Source organism: Lampetra fluviatilis, chromosome 9, assembly GCF_964198595.1.
Source record: "Lampetra fluviatilis chromosome 9, kcLamFluv1.1, whole genome shotgun sequence".
NCBI lineage: Eukaryota > Metazoa > Chordata > Hyperoartia > Petromyzontiformes > Petromyzontidae > Lampetra > Lampetra fluviatilis.
The window spans coordinates 6,617,523-6,635,487 of NC_136283.1; the positions used below are offsets into that span (position 1 = coordinate 6,617,523).

General features: G+C 60.1%; 1 protein-coding gene across 1 annotated transcript; it reads right to left on the reverse strand.

Moving 5' to 3' along the window:
• Window positions 1-1,642: 1,642 nt before the first annotated feature.
• LOC144934275 (uncharacterized) lies at window positions 1,643-7,114 on the reverse strand. The gene is made up of 2 exons (XM_078859955.1): window positions 6,260-7,114; window positions 1,643-1,860 (listed from the first exon to the last, which is right to left on the reverse strand). The coding sequence occupies exons 1-2, from the start codon at window positions 7,112-7,114 to the stop codon at window positions 1,849-1,851; spliced, it is 867 nt and encodes a 288-aa protein (XP_078716081.1). The 3' UTR covers window positions 1,643-1,848.
• Window positions 7,115-17,965: the final 10,851 nt, after the last annotated feature.

The following is a 17,965-nucleotide window of genomic DNA, read 5'->3' on the forward strand; positions in this document are numbered from 1 at the left end:
AAACGACGCCTCTTACTGCGTTATAAACAGGTGTCCAAAGTACTTGTGCAAGTGCTGGAAGACTCACGCAGTATACACGGCGACCTGTGTGTGTTAGACATCACAGAGGAAACAACATTTCACCAATCTAAAGCGGATGGATTACCGTACATAATTTAACACCCGTTTGTTGGAGATCCTGAGCCATGACTTCCACAGTATTCAGTGGCCTGTTGCGAATAAAGTAAATAGGGTAATTAGAATTCAGTGGGGTGTCTCTAACGTAATGGGCCTGAAGACACATCTAATATAGCATGACGTGTTGTCAGAATCATCGCACACCTGTGCATTTTGATAATGGCGATGATGGGCAATTGCATTGTCTTCTTTAGGACTTTAAGGGTTTTAATTTGCATTAAGATTTTGCCAACGCAATGTTTTGCGCGTAAGCTCCGCGTCTTGGGCGTCTTCGATTGCTGTTTACTTTCACATTTATTAAAAGGAAATGTTTCCATTTGTTAACGTCTCATTACTGTGCCCACTTCCTGTTAAATACCTTTCCAGTATAGTGTTTACATACATATCTCGCCAGGTGTGTGGTCTGTTAGCGCGCACACACACACACACAAATATATGTGTGGGGGTCGCTAGCCCCCGAGATCCCTCCCTCGATAATACTAACGGCCGGACTAACATCATCAATCGCCCCCCCGCTGCTAAGCGAACCGCCGCTAGGCTCCTCACCCAGGGTGTGGGAGCCGTCACCCGAGGATTCCCCTCCACCGCGGGTCCGCGTAGCAGGCATGGATAACCACGCACGCGCACACCCACACACAGCTCTGCACGGCACTCACCCAACCCTGACCACTCACGTTAGGATCGCGCACCTGTGTTACACACGTCGTGAACGTGCGCGCACACACGCATACAGCTCCACACGCGATACCCACTCCTGCGCCGCTCTGCGCCGCGCTGGCCGCCCACGTTACGATCGCGCACCTTGGGCACGCCGATTACGCACGCCGAGAGCTTACGCAAGTAACGAGCGCACGCAAGCGGGGCACACGCCGACACGACGACTCGTCCCCTCCCCCACTCGCGCGTGCACGTCAACACAAATATCGTACAAGGACGATTCTCCTCTCACACGGCTGCGTAGTCACGCCAACACACCAAAAGTGCTCTCCCCGGGCGTTAACGCACACACCTCCGTACCCGCACAATCGTACAGAGACCACGGCCTTTATGCGTACAACGACCACACACTCGCGAATGCAGTGCACGCTAATACCACGTTCCAAAAACACCCAACAACACGGTTTTGTTACTACTGTAGAGAAGAGCCGACACGAGATTGCAGGGGTCTCGTCCTTTATTCCTTTCCTTCCATTCACACCTGTCGCCAGCCGTCCCAATCCCGTTCCCGCAAAAGGCCCCCCTTTCCCGCCCGTTCTCTCCTTATATCACCTCGATCACCCCTCCCCCTAACCCATCTATTGGTGGGAATCCTTCCCCTGACACCCCTACATCACCCCCCCCCCCCGGAGAAAAAATAACCGTCCTCGGTTCTGCCTCCCCCATGGACCATTTAAGTCTCCCCATGCCTCCCACCACTGACAGTGACGACAGCCCTTACCCCCCCCCACAACCATACAATGCAATATAACACAACAAATCAATTGCGCGGCCTGCCCAGGTCTCCAGCCAGCATCCCGTAACAGCCCGGACATCCACAGGCAGCAGATGACCGTGGCGGCCCCCTCCTTCGAAGGCCCTCTCGTCGCGGTCCCTGGTTCGGTGGTGCCGGTGTCGCCTTGCCTGGCGCCGCTGTCTCTCCGGCCCCCGCTCGTGCCGCCGCTCCGTCAGGCCTCACATGGGGTGCTGTAGGTGACAAGGGAACACAGGGCACCGAACCCCCTGCCGGTCGGCGCGTGGTGGTCGGCGACCTTGGCCTGGGTAGGGATGATGATGATGTTGGCAGTGATGTTGGTGGTGATGTTGGTGAAGATGACGGTGGAGAGATGTATGGCTTAAGGCGGGTGGGGTGTACAAACCATCGTCGCTTACCCAGTTGGACCTGGACGCACTGCGGTCGGAGTGCTTTGATGACCTCGACCGGCCCTTTCCAGGGTCGGTGCAGCTTTGGTGAGAGGCCAACCGGCACCTGAGGACAGTGTAGCCATGCCTGGTCCCCGACTTTAAAGGGCTTGGCTGTCACTGTCCTCTCCCGTATCCGTACATTACTCTCTTGGCTCGCGGCCGATGCGGCCTCGGCTGCTTGGCGGGCCTCTCTCAAATAAATGAGGGAGGTCTTTAGTGCCTTCGGCCATGCGTCGGCTCTTGCCGGAATGTCCGTCAGCTGCACCTCAATAGGCGGAACGGGATCCCGTCCGTACATCAGGAAAAACGGCGAGAACCCCGTCGCCGCGTGTGGGGCCACCCTGTACGCCGCTAAGACCGATGGAATGTGGAGGTCCCAGTCGGAATGGTTTTCGTCCACCACTTGGGACAGCATGGCCGCTATGGTGCGGTTAAGCCGCTCTACCATCCCATCGGTCTGGGGATGATATGGAGATGTTCGGACCTTTTTAGTGCCCAGGATAGAGCAGACGTCCTTCAATAGCTGTGAGGAGAAATTCCTGCCCTGATCCGTGAGCAACCGCTCCGGTGCCCCCTTATCAAGGACATAGCCTCCCACGAAGGCATCGGCGATGGTCTGTGCCGTTTGGTCCGGGAGGGCCCACGCCATCGGCCACCTCGTGCAGTACTCGACTCCGACCAACAGGTATTTATTTCCCCGTGGCGTGACCGGCAGCGGTCCCAAGATGTCCAACGCAACCAATTCGTTGACCCTGGTCACCGTGATGGGCTGTAGGGGCGCCCGGCTTACCCGGGGTGGCGGCTTTCGCCGCGCACATTCGACGCAGGTAGCGACCCATCGATGCACGTCAGCGGTCATACCTGGCCAAAAGTACCGACCCTGTAATGTGTGCAGTGTCTTCCGCCCTGCCAGGTGCAGCAGCTGGCGGCCGTGTACGTCCATAACCAATTGTTGACGCAGCGACTCCGGAACTACCAGGCATCGCCGGCGCCCTGTCGGGTCCCATCGCATGAGGAGATCCTCCCATACGATGTACTCCTCCCCCCCTGCCTCTGCTGAGGCGCGTAGTGTTCGCAGTGGGGCTTCCTCCAGCTGTAGCCGTCTCCAATCGTCCAAGGTCAGCCCCAGGTCGTGGTCGGTCAGCTGGACCTCACCCTGTGCGCCCTCCGCCGTGCGTACGGGAGCGATGACCGTCCCCTCCGGCCTCGCCTCCTTGCAGCGTGCCCCGCCTGTGGTGCATGCACAAGGGCCCTGGGGCACCAGTCGGGACAATGCGTCTGCGTTGGCATGTCTGGTCCCTTTGCGATGCACTACTTGGTACCTGTACTCCTGCAGGCGTTCTATCCATCTGGCCAGCTGGCCCGAAGGCTGGTCGATGCGGAGCGAATACTGCAAGGCCGCGTGGTCAGTGCGGACCGTAAATTTGCGACCATACAGGTAGGGTCGGAATTGCTGCACAAAGTGAACGACTGCCAGGAGTTCCCTACGTGTGACGCAGTAGCGCTGCTCCGCTGATGAAAGCACGCGACTACCATAGGCGATAACCACCTCCCGACCCTGCTGGACTTGCGACAAAACACTGCCGATGCCCACATCGCTGGCGTCCGTGTCCAGGATAAAGGGGAGGCCAAAATCCGGAAAGGCCAATGGTGGTGCATCTGTCAGACGTGAGCGCAGCTGCTGGAATGCCTCTTCCTCCAGAGGGCCCCAATAAAACCTCTGGTTCTTCGCCGTCAACACGTGCAAGGGCTTGGCAATGGTTGCGAAGTTGGGCACAAACCGGCGGTAGTAAGAAACGAAACCCACAAACCGGCGTACCTCCGGAACCGTTGTGGGAACAGCCCAGGCCCTCACGCAGGCCGTCTTTTCCGGGTCTGTAGCCACTCCCGACTCACTGACGACGTGGCCCAAGTAGCGTACCGACGACTGCATAAGGTGGCACTTCGACGGCTTGAGCTTCAAGTTCGCGTTCCGGAACCGCAGGAACACCTGACGCAATCGGTCAATGTGTTCCTCGAATGATCGGCTGAAAACAATGACGTCGTCCAGGTAGATGAGGCACGTTTCCCATTGGAGGCCTGCCAAGGCCAACTCCATTATGCGTTGGAACGTTGCCGGCGCCGTCTGGAGGCCCATAGGCAGGCAGTTGAACTCGAACAGGCCCTGTGGTGTCCGGAATGCTGTTTTAGGCCGGGAGTCCGCGTCTAGTGGGACCTGCCAGAACCCGGACAACAAATCCAGCGTACTGAAAAATTTTGCTCCCGCCAGTGCATCCAATGAGTCGTCGATACGTGGTAGGGGATATGCGTCGGCCAGCGTGACGGCATTGAGGCGTCGGAAGTCCACACAGAATCTCAGTGACCCATCTGACTTCTTGACTAGGACCACCGGTGCCCCCCAGGGACTCGAGGATGGAGAAATTATGTCGGCCCGCAGCATCTCCTGCACCGCTTGTTGAATGTGCCCTTTTTCCATTGGGCTCATTCTATATGTGTTTTGGCGCAGGGGTGCGGCATCTCCCGTGTTGATGTGGTGCTGTGACAGATTTGTGCGCCCTAGGTCGAACGGTCCCCGGCTGAACACGTCCGAGAACTCCTGCAATAACGAGTGCAGCTGCTGTTTCTGGTCGGGCGGCAATCCCGGCTCAGGCCCCGCCAGCTGGTCCATCCACGATTTGGCCCCTCTGTCCTCGGACTGGCTGATGCTGCCTACAAGCTCGGGCTCTGTCCCTGGGGCTCCTAGTGACAAGGGACTAACGTGGGCCAGAACTGTTCCCTCCTGCACCGTCGCTGTTCTATCGGAGGTGTTCAGCACCTGAATGAACAGATGCTGGTTCCTCTGTACAATAGTTTCGGCCCCCACCAGCGCATGACGATCCATGGCCGCTGACGCCGGAGACACCAGGATGGGTGAGTCTGGTCGGGCTGTCACGAGGGGGGACCGATATTGCAGCGGAACCAGCATCTGGGCTGCCGGGGGAATGGAGACAGACTTACTGACCAGAGCCTGCACGTAGGGTACACCCCGGCTGGCCCCCTCCGCCTTTAGGAAATGGAGATGCGTTCCCTGGACTTCCACCCGCCCATTGGCAAGATCGATTTTCATTGGCATCCGCCTCAGAAAGTCCGTCCCCAACAGGCAGGGTACGGGCAACGTTGCGGAGACAAGGATGGGTCCTGCTACCGAAAGCTGCCCAATCTGTATCGGGGCTTCAACCTGGCCCAGGAAGCCCATGCTGCCTCCATTTGCTGCAATGAACGTTGTCTTGACGGGGACTAAAGGTCGGATTTTATCCGGCAGCATTTCATGCATGGTGCTCGAGATGATCGTGGCTGATGCCCCCGTATCGACCAAGATACGTGCCGACACTCCCGCGATTTCACCGACCAGGACCGAGGTTCCTGACGTGGCCGCTACCACCCGCCTTGCCAGCTTCCTCCATTGTGTGGCTGAGACCGGCCACTGACCAGGCGGCGTCTCGTTATCCTGTGGTGCATGGTGAAATGATGGGGGATGGGTGTGGATGGACTGAAGATGGGGTTCCTCCCTTTGGAGTGCGTCACAGCAGGGTGAACGCGCCCTTGTTACATAGTGTGGGCTTACCCCTGGGTTGCGGGCTGGGCTCTCTATGTAGTGCAAATTGCCCCCCCTAGGTGACGTAGGATGGGCCCCCCTTGTGGTGTGGGGGGGCCCCCCCCCCATTGTAGGGGGCGGTGGGGACTGGGGGGTGGGCCTTCCCGTGAGCCCCTCTCTTTCCTTTGTCACGGGGGCGTGGTCCCCCTGGTTCCGTCTCGCTCTGTCGCAAAGCGGTGGTGAGGCGGGTCGTGGAATTGCTCCAGGGCGCAATGTCAATCGTGTGGGCTGCCTCCGCCCCCGGGCCGTTGCCCCTGGCAACTCGCCGGCGTTGCAGGTAACTGGTGACGTCACGCCCGCCGGCGACGTCACGCCCGCCGGTGACGTCACGCCCGCCCGCGAACCCACGCCCGCCCGCGAAACCACGCCCACCCGCGACGTCACGCCCGCCCGCGAAACCCCGCCCGCCCGCGAAACCACGCCCACCCGCGACGTCACGCCCGCCCGCGAAACCCCGCCCGCGCGCGACGTCACGCCCGGCATCGACGTCGCTGCCGGCCGCGACGTCACTTCCGCCCGCGACGTCACCTCCGCCCGCGACGTCACCTCCGTCCGCGACGTCCCTCCCGGCGTCGGCGCGACTCCCGGCGCGGTCCCCGGCCTCGGCGCGATCCCCGACGCGGTCCCTGGCCCCGGCGCGATTCCAGGCGCGGTCCACGGCCCCGGCGCAATTCCCGGCGCGATCCGCGACACCACTTCCGACCGCGACGTCACTTCCGGACGCAACGTCACGTCCGTTCGCGACGCCACTCCGGGTCGCGATGCGACCACAGGCCCCGGCGCTATCACCTTCCCCCGACCAGAACAGCGGGGACCGGGAAACGACACCACCGGCGCCCACCCCGAGGAGACTCCCGGTGAGTTCGCGGCGTCGGAATTGTAATTACCCGGCCCGCCCGAGAGGCCGGGTGGGACGGCGTCACTCGCCTGGCTCCTGTCGGCGTTCGGCCCCGGCAGGTTCCAGGTGACGTTGGCGGCCTCCGGCTCCGTGCGGCACCCCCTCGCCACATGCCCCTCGCGACCACAACGGTGGCAGACCCACGGGGCGTTGCGTCGGGGGGGCTCGGCGCGATGTTGTAGAGGCGGCTGCCAGCGACGCGGCGGCTGGTCCCTCTGCTCCGCCAGTCCCCGGATCGCCGCGTACACCTCCCGCAGCGATGGCTCCGTCTCAGACGTCGGCGGTCCGTCCCCAGATGCCCCACCGGCAGCCTGTGGTGACGGTGCAGGTTCGGCGGTTAGTGTCGCTGGACCAAGTAGCGCCGCGGCAACGGCTCGGCTGTTCCCCCCCGCCGCGCCAGCCACCGGGCCCACGAGTGGCGCCCGGCCCATGACCTGCTCGTGGGCTTGGATGGTCCGGGCAGCCCACAGCGAGGTGCGTTCTTCCGGCGTCACTACGGGCATTACAACGCCGGCGCGGCAAGCGTAGGCGATGAGGTGCTCGACCACGAGGTCCTCGAGCGCTTCTTCAGCCAGGCGAGGGAACGCTCTCCTCGCCAACACGAGCAGCGCCCCCCTGTAGGCTAAAGGGGATTCTTTAGCCCCTCGCTGGCGATCCTGGAACCGTTTAAAGGCTCCTTCCGCCGGGCAATAGATCTCCCCCAAAGCCTCGTAGGCCGCCTGTAGCGTGGACTTGCTGTGCGAGGGAAGGGAGGTGTAAGAGGAGAGTGCTTCTTTGCCCAGAACAGATGGCAGCGCTCGTAGGGCCTCTTCGTCTGTCCACTCGAGAGCGTGGAAGGCAGCCTCGAATCGGCGGACAAACTCCTCCCAATCTTCTTCCTCAGCCACAAACTTGTCGACGGGCCCCAGCCGACGCGGCCGTCCGGCCACCTGCTCTCCGTGTTGGGTGTTTAGCCCTGGGGGTTTTGGCGGGAGCGGCGGCGGCTGGCGTGACGAGGTTGGTTGCGGCTCCTGCCCGGCCGGCTGGTCGGCGTCCGGTTCCCGTGGCCTCTCCTCCCGTAGTACGCGTGGGGGTGGGGGTCCCGGTGCCGGCGGGCCCCCCATAGGGAGCCTCTGCAAGAGCTCCTGGAGCGCCCTCTCCACGCGGGCCATGCGGTCCTCCAGGCGATCCTCCAGGCGATCCGGGCCCCCTTCTGCTGCTTCTGACAGCAGGCCCCCTTGTTGCCCAGGATGTGAAGGATCCCCGGCCCCTGCTTCCTCCTCCCTCGGCTCCCTCCCGCGAGGATTCTTCTTTGTAGCCATTAGGATCCCACCGCTGCCACCAAATGTAGAGAAGAGCCGACACGAGATTGCAGGGGTCTCATCCTTTATTCCTTTCCTTCCATTCACACCTGTCGCCAGCCGTCCCAATCCCGTTCCCGCAAAAGGCCCCCCTTTCCCGCCCGTTCTCTCCTTATATCACCTCGATCACCCCTCCCCCTAACCCATCTATTGGTGGGAATCCTTCCCCTGACACCCCTACACTACGCTCGAGATTGTATTAGCCCTTGCTAACCAACCGAGCCACCCGTGTGTGTGTGCGGGACAGCAAGGCGCTTCTAACCCACACTCTGGTGCCGTGTAGCCCTATTCTATGCTGCGCTCTCTGCTAAACCGCTTTCCTACTCGTCCTTACCCCGAACTAACCCTCTCCTACGGATCCTACCCTCCGCTCTGAGGTGTTGTAAGGCGCGCAACACGATACCGTCTGTAGTCCTTGGTGACCTTGCGGCGCTCAGATCGTCCTGCAGACAATCTAGCGGCTCGCCCGATGACTCCTTCGTCGCTGACCCCGTGTCCAAACTCCAGAAGAAGAGAGTTCCCTACTGCCCCTGCGTTTTCTTTTAAACTATTCACATCAAAGGCTAGGCGCCCCCGTCCCGACCGCCTTGGTCTCTCGACCAATCCTGAGCCTAGGATTTCCCGCTCTTTTGCGATCCCGCCGGCCTTTGAACTTTCGACCAATCAGTCGTCCCGGGTCCTGATCCCAGCTATCTGCCTTGCTGACCCGTGTTTGTGTTTGTATGCGTTTCTAACTGCGGGGCTCTCTGAGCTCGCCGTGGTCGTGCGATCTCAAATCCGCCCACGGCGCCGCAGTGTTACTTGGCCTGGGAAGGGTCCTGTCCAATTCCCTGGCCCTGAGAAACCGTGGGGTAACCCCCCTAGGGGGCCCTCGGGTGAAAACTCAGGGTAGGTGACCCGACCACGAGGCCCTACGTGGGTGCGGGTGCGTGTTTATGTGGGGGGGGGTGATGGGGGGCAGTGCGGCGGTGGAAGCCGGGCGGCTCCCTGGCTCGGCCGAGCGGCCCCGTCGCTGTGGCACCACATAGCCCCCCGGGGTGCCAGTCCCCGTCCCGGGTTGACTGGAGCACCTCGCCTGGGTTGCCCCCACGAGGTATCGCCGCGGGGTCCGCGGGATTCGCCCGGCCCTTGTGGCTGGCCTCGGGGGTGGCGGCTCCGTCTCCTGGGGCTCCGGCGGTGGTCTCCTCCTCCATTCCAACGGCTCCCCTCGGTCTCCGGCACCTGCGGGCTGGGGGACAAACTCAGAGGCGGTGGGGTTTAAGGGTCGCCGTCCTCGTCGCCCCCGGCCCCGCCCGGGGCCCCTCGGAGCCCGGGGCTCCGTGGGGCCCATATACTGCGCGAGGCCCCCGGGCACGGGGGGTGGGGAAACCCCGGGGTTTCGGGGTACTTGGACGGCGGGGCTCCCCCCCTCGGGGGCTGCTCGCCACGGCTTCAGTCGGCGGATGTTGACCACCATCTCCCGGCCCCTCTCTCCTCCCTGAATCAGCACCGTCCATGGTGAGATCTGCCGTCTCACAATCCAGGGTCCTCGCCAGTAGGTGGTCAGCTTCCCCACCTGTCCGGCACCGACGCGGGGAGTGTACAGCCACACCTCGGAGCCCGCAGTGTAGAAGGGGGGCTCCATACGGGGTCGGGCGCCCTGCTCTTGCCGCTGGTGCGCGGCCTCTCCGTGCGGGTAGGCTCGGCCCCTGGCCTCTCGCAGGGTCTCCAGCAAGTGCTCCATGGGGTGGCTCCCTTCCTCCCGTTGCGGCGGAGGGACACCGAACAGCAGATCTGCGGGCAGGCGAGACTCGCGACCAAACATCATTAGGAACGGGGTCTGTCCTGTAGATGTGTGAACGGCGGTGGTGTAGGCGAACAGGGCATAGGGGAGGTGTTCGTCCCAGTCCTGTTGATTCGCGGCCGCCATGCGTTTAAGCTTCCCGGCCAGAGTCTGGTTCATCCTCTCTACCATCCCGTTCGCCTGGGGGTGATATGCCGTGGTTCGGTCCTTCTGGATCCCGAACTCTCGGCACAGCGCCTGGAATAGTTCGGCCTCGAATTCACTACCCTGGTCGGTAATGACTCGTTCGGGGATCCCGCACTTAAGTACGTAGTTTTCCACGAAGGCCCGGGCCACTACGAGGGCTGTTTTATCCGGGATAGCCACCGCCACGGGGTAGCGGGTGAAGTACTCCACCGCTACAAGAATATATCGGTTGCCCCGGTGGGATCGTGGAAAGGGCCCCTGCAGGTCGATTCCGACCAACTGATTCGTCCGACTGACTCGGAACGGCCTCAGGGGTACCTGGTACCTCGCCGGCTTTTGCCCACACTGCTGACAGGCCCGGCAGCCCTGCACCCAGGCGGCCACATCTTGCGCTAATTTAGGCCAGAGATACTGGCGACGCAGAGTCTCCCGGGTGCGCCGTTCCCCATCATGGCCCCCGAGCGGGTGGTCGTGTACCAGTCGTAGTAGTTGGGGCCGCACATGGGCGGGAACGCAGATGCACCCCGGCTGCCCAGCGTCGGCCAGTTCCCTCACCACCCCGTTTTCTACACACAACCGGGCATACAAACCGCTCCAGGGCCCTGGTAGTGCATCCTTCCTCTCTCGCAGTGCCGCCTCCACCGCCGCCAGATCCGGATCCCGCTGCTGGGTTTGTCGCAGCTGCTCGTCGTCCAAGCCCGGGAAGGCGCAGCCGACATCCTCTTGGATCCGCCCGGTTGGGGTGGGATGATCCGTCTGTCCCCGGGCTCCTTCTGCAGGGGTTCCTGCGGCGCACACTGCACTCTCTCTCGGGGGGGGGAGTTTAGTTTCCGCGCGCTCCTTGGGTTCTGCTGCCTGGCGGCAGCGTCCCCCCGTGAAGCACGGGCAGGCATCTCCCTCCCTCGTCTCAGCGCGCACCGCGGGCCGTCTTGACAAGGCGTCCGCGTTCGCGTGTGTTCGCCCCGCTCGGTACTCGATCTGCAGGTTGTACTCCTGCAGCTGCGCCAGCCATCGAGCCATCTGCCCCCGCGGTTCCTTGAATGTAAGGAGGAACTGCAGTGCATAATGATCGGTGCGCACACGACATTTCCTGCCGTACAAGTACGGTTGGAACTGTTTACACGCGAAAATTACAGCATACAGTTCCTGACGGGTTACACAATAGTTCAGTTCGGCCCCGCTCAGGGTCCGATTGGCGTATGCGATGACCCGCTCCGTCCCACCCTGCACTTGCGACAGCACCGCGCCCAGCCCACTGCTGCAGGCGTCAGTGTCCAAAATAAAATCGGTGGTGAAATCTGGGAAAGCCAAGGTGGGGGTGTGGGTGAGGTGGTCTTTGAGTGTGGTGAAAGCCGTCTGGCAGGCCTCCGACCACTGATAGGGGTTCTTAGGGGAGGTGAGTTGGGTGAGGGGGCGTGCAATCTCACTGAATCCCTTTACAAATCGACGGTAATAAGTGGCGAGTCCCAAGAATGACCTGATCTCCGTCAGGTTCCTCGGCCGCGGCCAATCCACTACGGCACGCACCTTCTCGGGATCGGTGCTCACCCCTGCCTCGCTGACTCGGTGTCCGAGGTACCCCACCTCGCGTTGCGCAATGTAGCACTTACGTGGCTTGAGCTTGAGATGGGCTGCTCGCAGTCGCTGGAATACTTCCCGCAGCCTGGACCAGTGTTCGGACAGCGACCTACTGAACACTATTACGTCGTCCAGGTAAATCAGGCACTGTTCCCACTGCAAGCCCCGCATCACCAACTCCATCAACCGCTGGAACGTCGCGGGCGCGTTAGTGAGTCCGAACGGCAACACTCGAAACTCAAACAGGCCCATCGGGGTGGTGAATGCTGTTTTTGGCCGATCCTCCTCCGTCATCTCCACCTGCCAGTAACCGGACGCCAGATCGAGGGTGGAAAAATACCGCGCTCCTGCGAGACTGTCGAAGGTGTCGTCGATGCGTGGGATGGGAAAAGCGTCGCCGAGGGTGACTGCGTTCAATTTTCGGTAATCAACGCAGAACCGAGTCGATCCGTCCTTTTTCGTTACCAGTACCACCGGGGCAGACCAAGGGCTCGCGGAGGGCTGGATTATGTTATCGCGTAGCATATCCGTGACTGCCTCTTTGATCTGGGTCCGTTCAGGCGCGCCCACTCGGTATGCGGGGAGTTTGATGGGTCGGGCTGCACCTGTGTCAATTTGGTGCTTGACCAGGTCGGTCCGGCCCACGTCCGAATCGTGCTCACTGAACACGTCGGCGTACTCCCGCAATAACCCGCGCAGCTGATCGGCCTCCCCCTTAGGTAAGGCTGCCCAAGGCACATGTAACGCATCCTGCAGGGGAACAATCTCGGCTCGGGGGGTCGGGCCGACCCGCCAGGCCAGATCCTGGCTGTCCTCGGGGCGGCCAGGGTCCTCCGCCCAGAGTGCGAACACCGAGTCGTTCGAGTGGCGAGCGTGCAGGGGGTGTACGGTGGCTACCGGGGTGCGTCGTCGTATCATTGCCGGGGTACTGTGTGGGTTAAACACACGTATAAACAGCCGGCCCCCATCTGCGTTTACCAGTGTGGCTGACCCTACCACCCCGTATCGCGATGCCAACTCCGGGTGAGGAGTCAGCATTACCTCGCCCGATGGTCGGTGGGTTGGGTCGGTGGAGAGGGTTGCCACTGGCACCAGCATCTCGGCGAGAGGCCCGATGGTGACGGCCGACACCAGCGTAGCGGCCACGGGTGTGAAGCGTGGGCGATTCGGCTCCTGTCCTAGGAACGGAATCCGCTCCCCGCTGCCCTCCACCGTAGCGCATCGTTGCCGGGGCTGTACGTTAAGTCCCAACTTTTCCAGGAGGTCCGTTCCTGCAATGCACTCGTGGCACAACACACTCGAAACGTAGAATTCCTGTGTGCACACCTGGTTTCCTATGCGGACCTCTAGGGTGGCTCTCCCCAGCAGCCCCATTCCGGCTCCGCTCGCCGTGTGCAGCGCGCGGTCCGGTGCCTGCAGGTGACGCACGTCGACCCCGATCGCGCTGCAGTGCGCTGCGCTCACGAGCGAGGCCACCGCCCCCGTGTCCAGCAGAATTCGGGTACGCACTCCGTGTACCTCCCCTTCCACCAGCGACGTGGCCCCCGTGATCCCCGCCACCAGCTCCCGTAGCCAGTCGCCAGGAGTCACCGTTTCCGTGGGCGTTGTTGTTGGAACCTGTGTGGAGATCACTCGCTCGCCATTATTACCATTACCGTCTATTTGTATCGGGACCGCGTCGATTGCACCCCTAGTTGGTCCGCTCACTAGGAGGCGTTGGAGTTTAACCCCCCGCGCCTGCCTAGCTCGGGTGATTTCAGGACAGTCTCTCACTAGATGCCCTCGGCGATCGCACATATAACATGCCCGGGGAGGGGGGGCGGCTCCGTAGTGGGCCCCCCGCCCACTCCCTCCCCCCCCATTACGCCGCTGTCCACCCTCCGCCTCTAGTCGGGCTACCCTCCCAGATAACCCTCCCACCGTGGCGCGTAGGTCCCCCATTTCAGATCGGATGGTCTCAACGGAGGATTGCAATTGGGTCATATTTTTGTTCGTTTCCTCGCGTACCTGGGTTACCTGGCCGGAGACATCCTTTATACCCGTTTGTATACCGGCAACCCATCCCGGGGTTGTCTCGCGGGACACTGGAGGTTCTCTTTCCCGGCCCCTTACCGTCCTCGCGAGCTCCTGTTCCTCCTCCTCGTCTTCCGAGAGCAGGCTCGCAATGGCGCGCTCTCGTCCCAGCCCCCGGAGCTGCGCGCGTTCGCTGTGAATTCTTTCACACTTACGTGCGCGCTCGACAAGGGTGTTAAAGGGAAGACGTGGGCAGCTCATGTCTGGCTGCCACCACGCCGTGCGAGACAGGTACCGCTGGATTTTCTCGGCAGCCAGTTCCTCAATAACCTCAGTTGCGTACCCCGGGCGTGCGATCTTTGTTAACTCGCGCACATCCTCGGCGTAATCACGGAGATCTTCGCCAGGTTGGCGACGGCGCGCCTCTAAGGCCGATTTTGCTTCCTCCTCGTCACGCGTGCCAAAACGCTGATCGAGTCGGCGCATCAGCTCCTCTAGCTGTGTCTGTGCGCTCGCGGGTAACGCTTCTACAAAATCGGCTGCCCGCCCATCAAGATTCATATTAAGTTGACGTACTGCCTGCGTGTCCGTCCATCCATTAATTTCCTTGGCCCCTAAGAGATTGCGGGCGAATGCCTTCCACGAAGGGGCCCCCCGGCCGGTAAATATCAGTCTTATTTTAGCGTGAGGTAACGCGGGGGTCCGTACCGCTTCCGACACCAATTTGTGGGGGTCGCTAGCCCCCGAGATCCCTCCCTCGATAATACTAACGGCCGGACTAACATCATCAATCGCCCCCCCGCTGCTAAGCGAACCGCTGCTAAGCGAACCGCCGCTAGGCTCCTCACCCAGGGTGTGGGAGCCGTCACCCGAGGATTCCCCTCCACCGCGGGTCCGCGTAGCAGGCATGGATAACCACGCACGCGCACACCCACACACAGCTCTGCACGGCACTCACCCAACCCTGACCACTCACGTTAGGATCGCGCACCTGTGTTACACACGTCGTGAACGTGCGCGCACACACGCATACAGCTCCACACGCGATACCCACTCCTGCGCCGCTCTGCGCCGCGCTGGCCGCCCACGTTACGATCGCGCACCTTGGGCACGCCGATTACGCACGCCGAGAGCTTACGCAAGTAACGAGCGCACGCAAGCGGGGCACACGCCGACACGACGACTCGTCCCCTCCCCCACTCGCGCGTGCACGTCAACACAAATATCGTACAAGGACGATTCTCCTCTCACACGGCTGCGTAGTCACGCCAACACACCAAAAGTGCTCTCCCCGGGCGTTAACGCACACACCTCCGTACCCGCACAATCGTACAGAGACCACGGCCTTTATGCGTACAACGACCACACACTCGCGAATGCAGTGCACGCTAATACCACGTTCCAAAAACACCCAACAACACGGTTTTGTTACTACGCTCGAGATTTTATTAGCCCTTGCTAACCAACCGAGCCACCCGTGTGTGTGTGCGGGACAGCAAGGCGCTTCTAACCCACACTCTGGTGCCGTGTAGCCCTATTCTATGCTGCGCTCTCTGCTAAACCGCTTTCCTACTCGTCCTTACCCCGAACTAACCCTCTCCTACGGATCCTACCCTCCGCTCTGAGGTGTTGTAAGGCGCGCAACACGATACCGTCTGTAGTCCTTGGTGACCTTGCGGCGCTCAGATCGTCCTGCAGACAATCTAGCGGCTCGCCCGATGACTCCTTCGTCGCTGACCCCGTGTCCAAACTCCAGAAGAAGAGAGTTCCCTACTGCCCCTGCGTTTTCTTTTAAACTATTCACATCAAAGGCTAGGCGCCCCCGTCCCGACCGCCTTGGTCTCTCGACCAATCCTGAGCCTAGGATTTCCCGCTCTTTTGCGATCCCGCCGGCCTTTGAACTTTCGACCAATCAGTCGTCCCGGGTCCTGATCCCAGCTATCTGCCTTGCTGACCCGTGTTTGTGTTTGTATGCGTTTCTAACTGCGGGGCTCTCTGAGCTCGCCGTGGTCGTGCGATCTCAAATCCGCCCACGGCGCCGCAGTGTTACTTGGCCTGGGAAGGGTCCTGTCCAATTCCCTGGCCCTGAGAAACCGTGGGGTAACCCCCCTAGGGGGCCCTCGGGTGAAAACTCAGGGTAGGTGACCCGACCACGAGGCCCTACGTGGGTGCGGGTGCGTGTTTATGTGGGGGGGGGTGATGGGGGGCAGTGCGGCGGTGGAAGCCGGGCGGCTCCCTGGCTCGGCCGAGCGGCCCCGTCGCTGTGGCACCACATATGCTTTGTAGCCTGCATGGATTGTTCAAGTGGTGTTACCCATCACCTATTAATCCCAACACAGCACACAACCTGAGTAACGTGCAGAGTTTACAGAGGATCTCAACATATTTTAGAATTATTTTTTTTTTTTGGGATGTTTAGACTTTTCTGTTTCAACATACGAGAATAACTCTCAAGCACCTCAAACGTAACCTCTGATAACCCTACTTGCTGTACCACCTCACGCAGACAACCTAGTTGGCTAACTCGGTGCCATCTACTTGTGCAATCTCTGAATAGTGCACGAGCACTACTTAAAATCCTCTGGATTATACATCGAACACGGAGTGGGATTATGACAGGGAGGTGTGACGTGGATGTTTTGCTACTGTCATTTACTACTATGATGAGCCAAGAATGTCTGTGTGTCCCACGTGTAACGTCACTCCACGTCGGCCAGCCTCCCTCATTAATAATCATGAACAGGTGACGTCACTCCACATTGAACTGCCCCCTTAATTAATAATCATGAAGAGGTGACGTCTTTCAAATTGACACCCCCCCCCACCCAATAATAATAATTAGCTGCTGACGTCACTCCACATGGGGGGCCGAGGCGCCTCCTCCCCCCTCCTCGGCGTCAACTTTCAACCCTCACTACAAAGGCAGAACCCTCACGTCACTTGATCTCCGTAACGCTGTTGAGACATCGAAGTAAAAAGGACGTCATGATGAACAAGTGATTATAACCTTTAAATGAAATAGGTCTGTGTCACCGCACCCTTACAAATTGCACACACATTAATTTTCGCTTGCAAGTATCAAATTTACTGAAATACACCCGTCCTTGGACGGGCAAATGGTTAGTTAGAGTATAACTAACTAGTTACAGTATAACTAACTAGCCTTGTAAGTTGACGCTGAGGAGGGGGGAGGAGGTGCCTCACCTCCCCATGTGGAGTGACGTCCCCCGCTAATTAATATTAATGAGGGGGGGGGGGGTCCATGTGGATGACGTCATCTATTCATGATTATTAATTAGGGGGGCTGGCCGACGTGGAGTGACGTCACGCGCGGGACACACAGACATTCTTGGCACATTATAGTAGTAAATGGTTACCATGAATTCATGTGGTGGAGTGGTGGTGTAGTAGTTGTCACATTCCCAGCAAACATGTGTAGTGTTGTAAATAAAGGCGGACGATTTCTTGTCTTCTGTCCGGGCCACTATGTTCCAGTTTGTTTATATAACACTTGTTTAGTTAAGCCGAGGATCTGCCGCCCGTCGCTCGTTCACTCCCTCACTCGCCGCGTCCCTATCCTATTCTCTACTCTCCTTCCCTATCCTATTCTCTACCCTCCTTGTTTCACCCCTCCCGGCTGCCGTGTCTCGCTGTCTCAGCGGGATGATACCACGGCAGCCCCGGGGGTCAAGCGTGCCGACGTACGGACTGCGCTTGCCCCTAGCGAACCTATCCTAGCCTACCCAGGTTCACACAGGACTACTCTCGCCCAAGAATACTCTAACTAGCTTGGCGGGTCTGTCCGTTTTGCCCGTCTTATATATCCCTCGCGACCCCTTCCAGAACATTCTCCAGAAGATCCCTCTATGATTGGCAGATACCGGTCTTTTGAATTCCGGTCCACCTCCCCCCTTGTTTACCCCAACGGAATTACCCCAAAGGTCATCCTGACCCTGGCTGCTCTTGACATTCCCATGATGATGCTCACCAACCGCCTCTTCTGGCTGCCCAGCGCAGACATGCAGCCGTTCTCGAATATGCACGCGTTGAACCACTACACATGTAACGTCGGGGCAGCGTTAGCATATTTGTAGGGGTGTCAGGAGAATGATTCCCACCAATAGGAGGGTTAGTGGGAGGGGTAATCGAGGAGATATAAGGGGAGAACGGGCGGGAAGAAGGGGCCTTTGGCGGGAACGAGATTGGGACGGCTGGGGACAGGTGTGGATGGGAGAAAAGGATTAAAAGACGAACCCCCTGCAATCTTGTGTCGGCTCTCCTTTACATATGGTTGGAACCGTACGACCAAAATTGCCCCAATATTAGCCCGACGCTCTATGTTTACTGGGTTTGCGCTATGAACCACCCGAGTTAAATTTCTGGCCATGGCTAGCATCAGTGGTTATATCTGAAGCGGTCGTAGACGACCTGCATGGCCAAGCGTGGTATGGCCA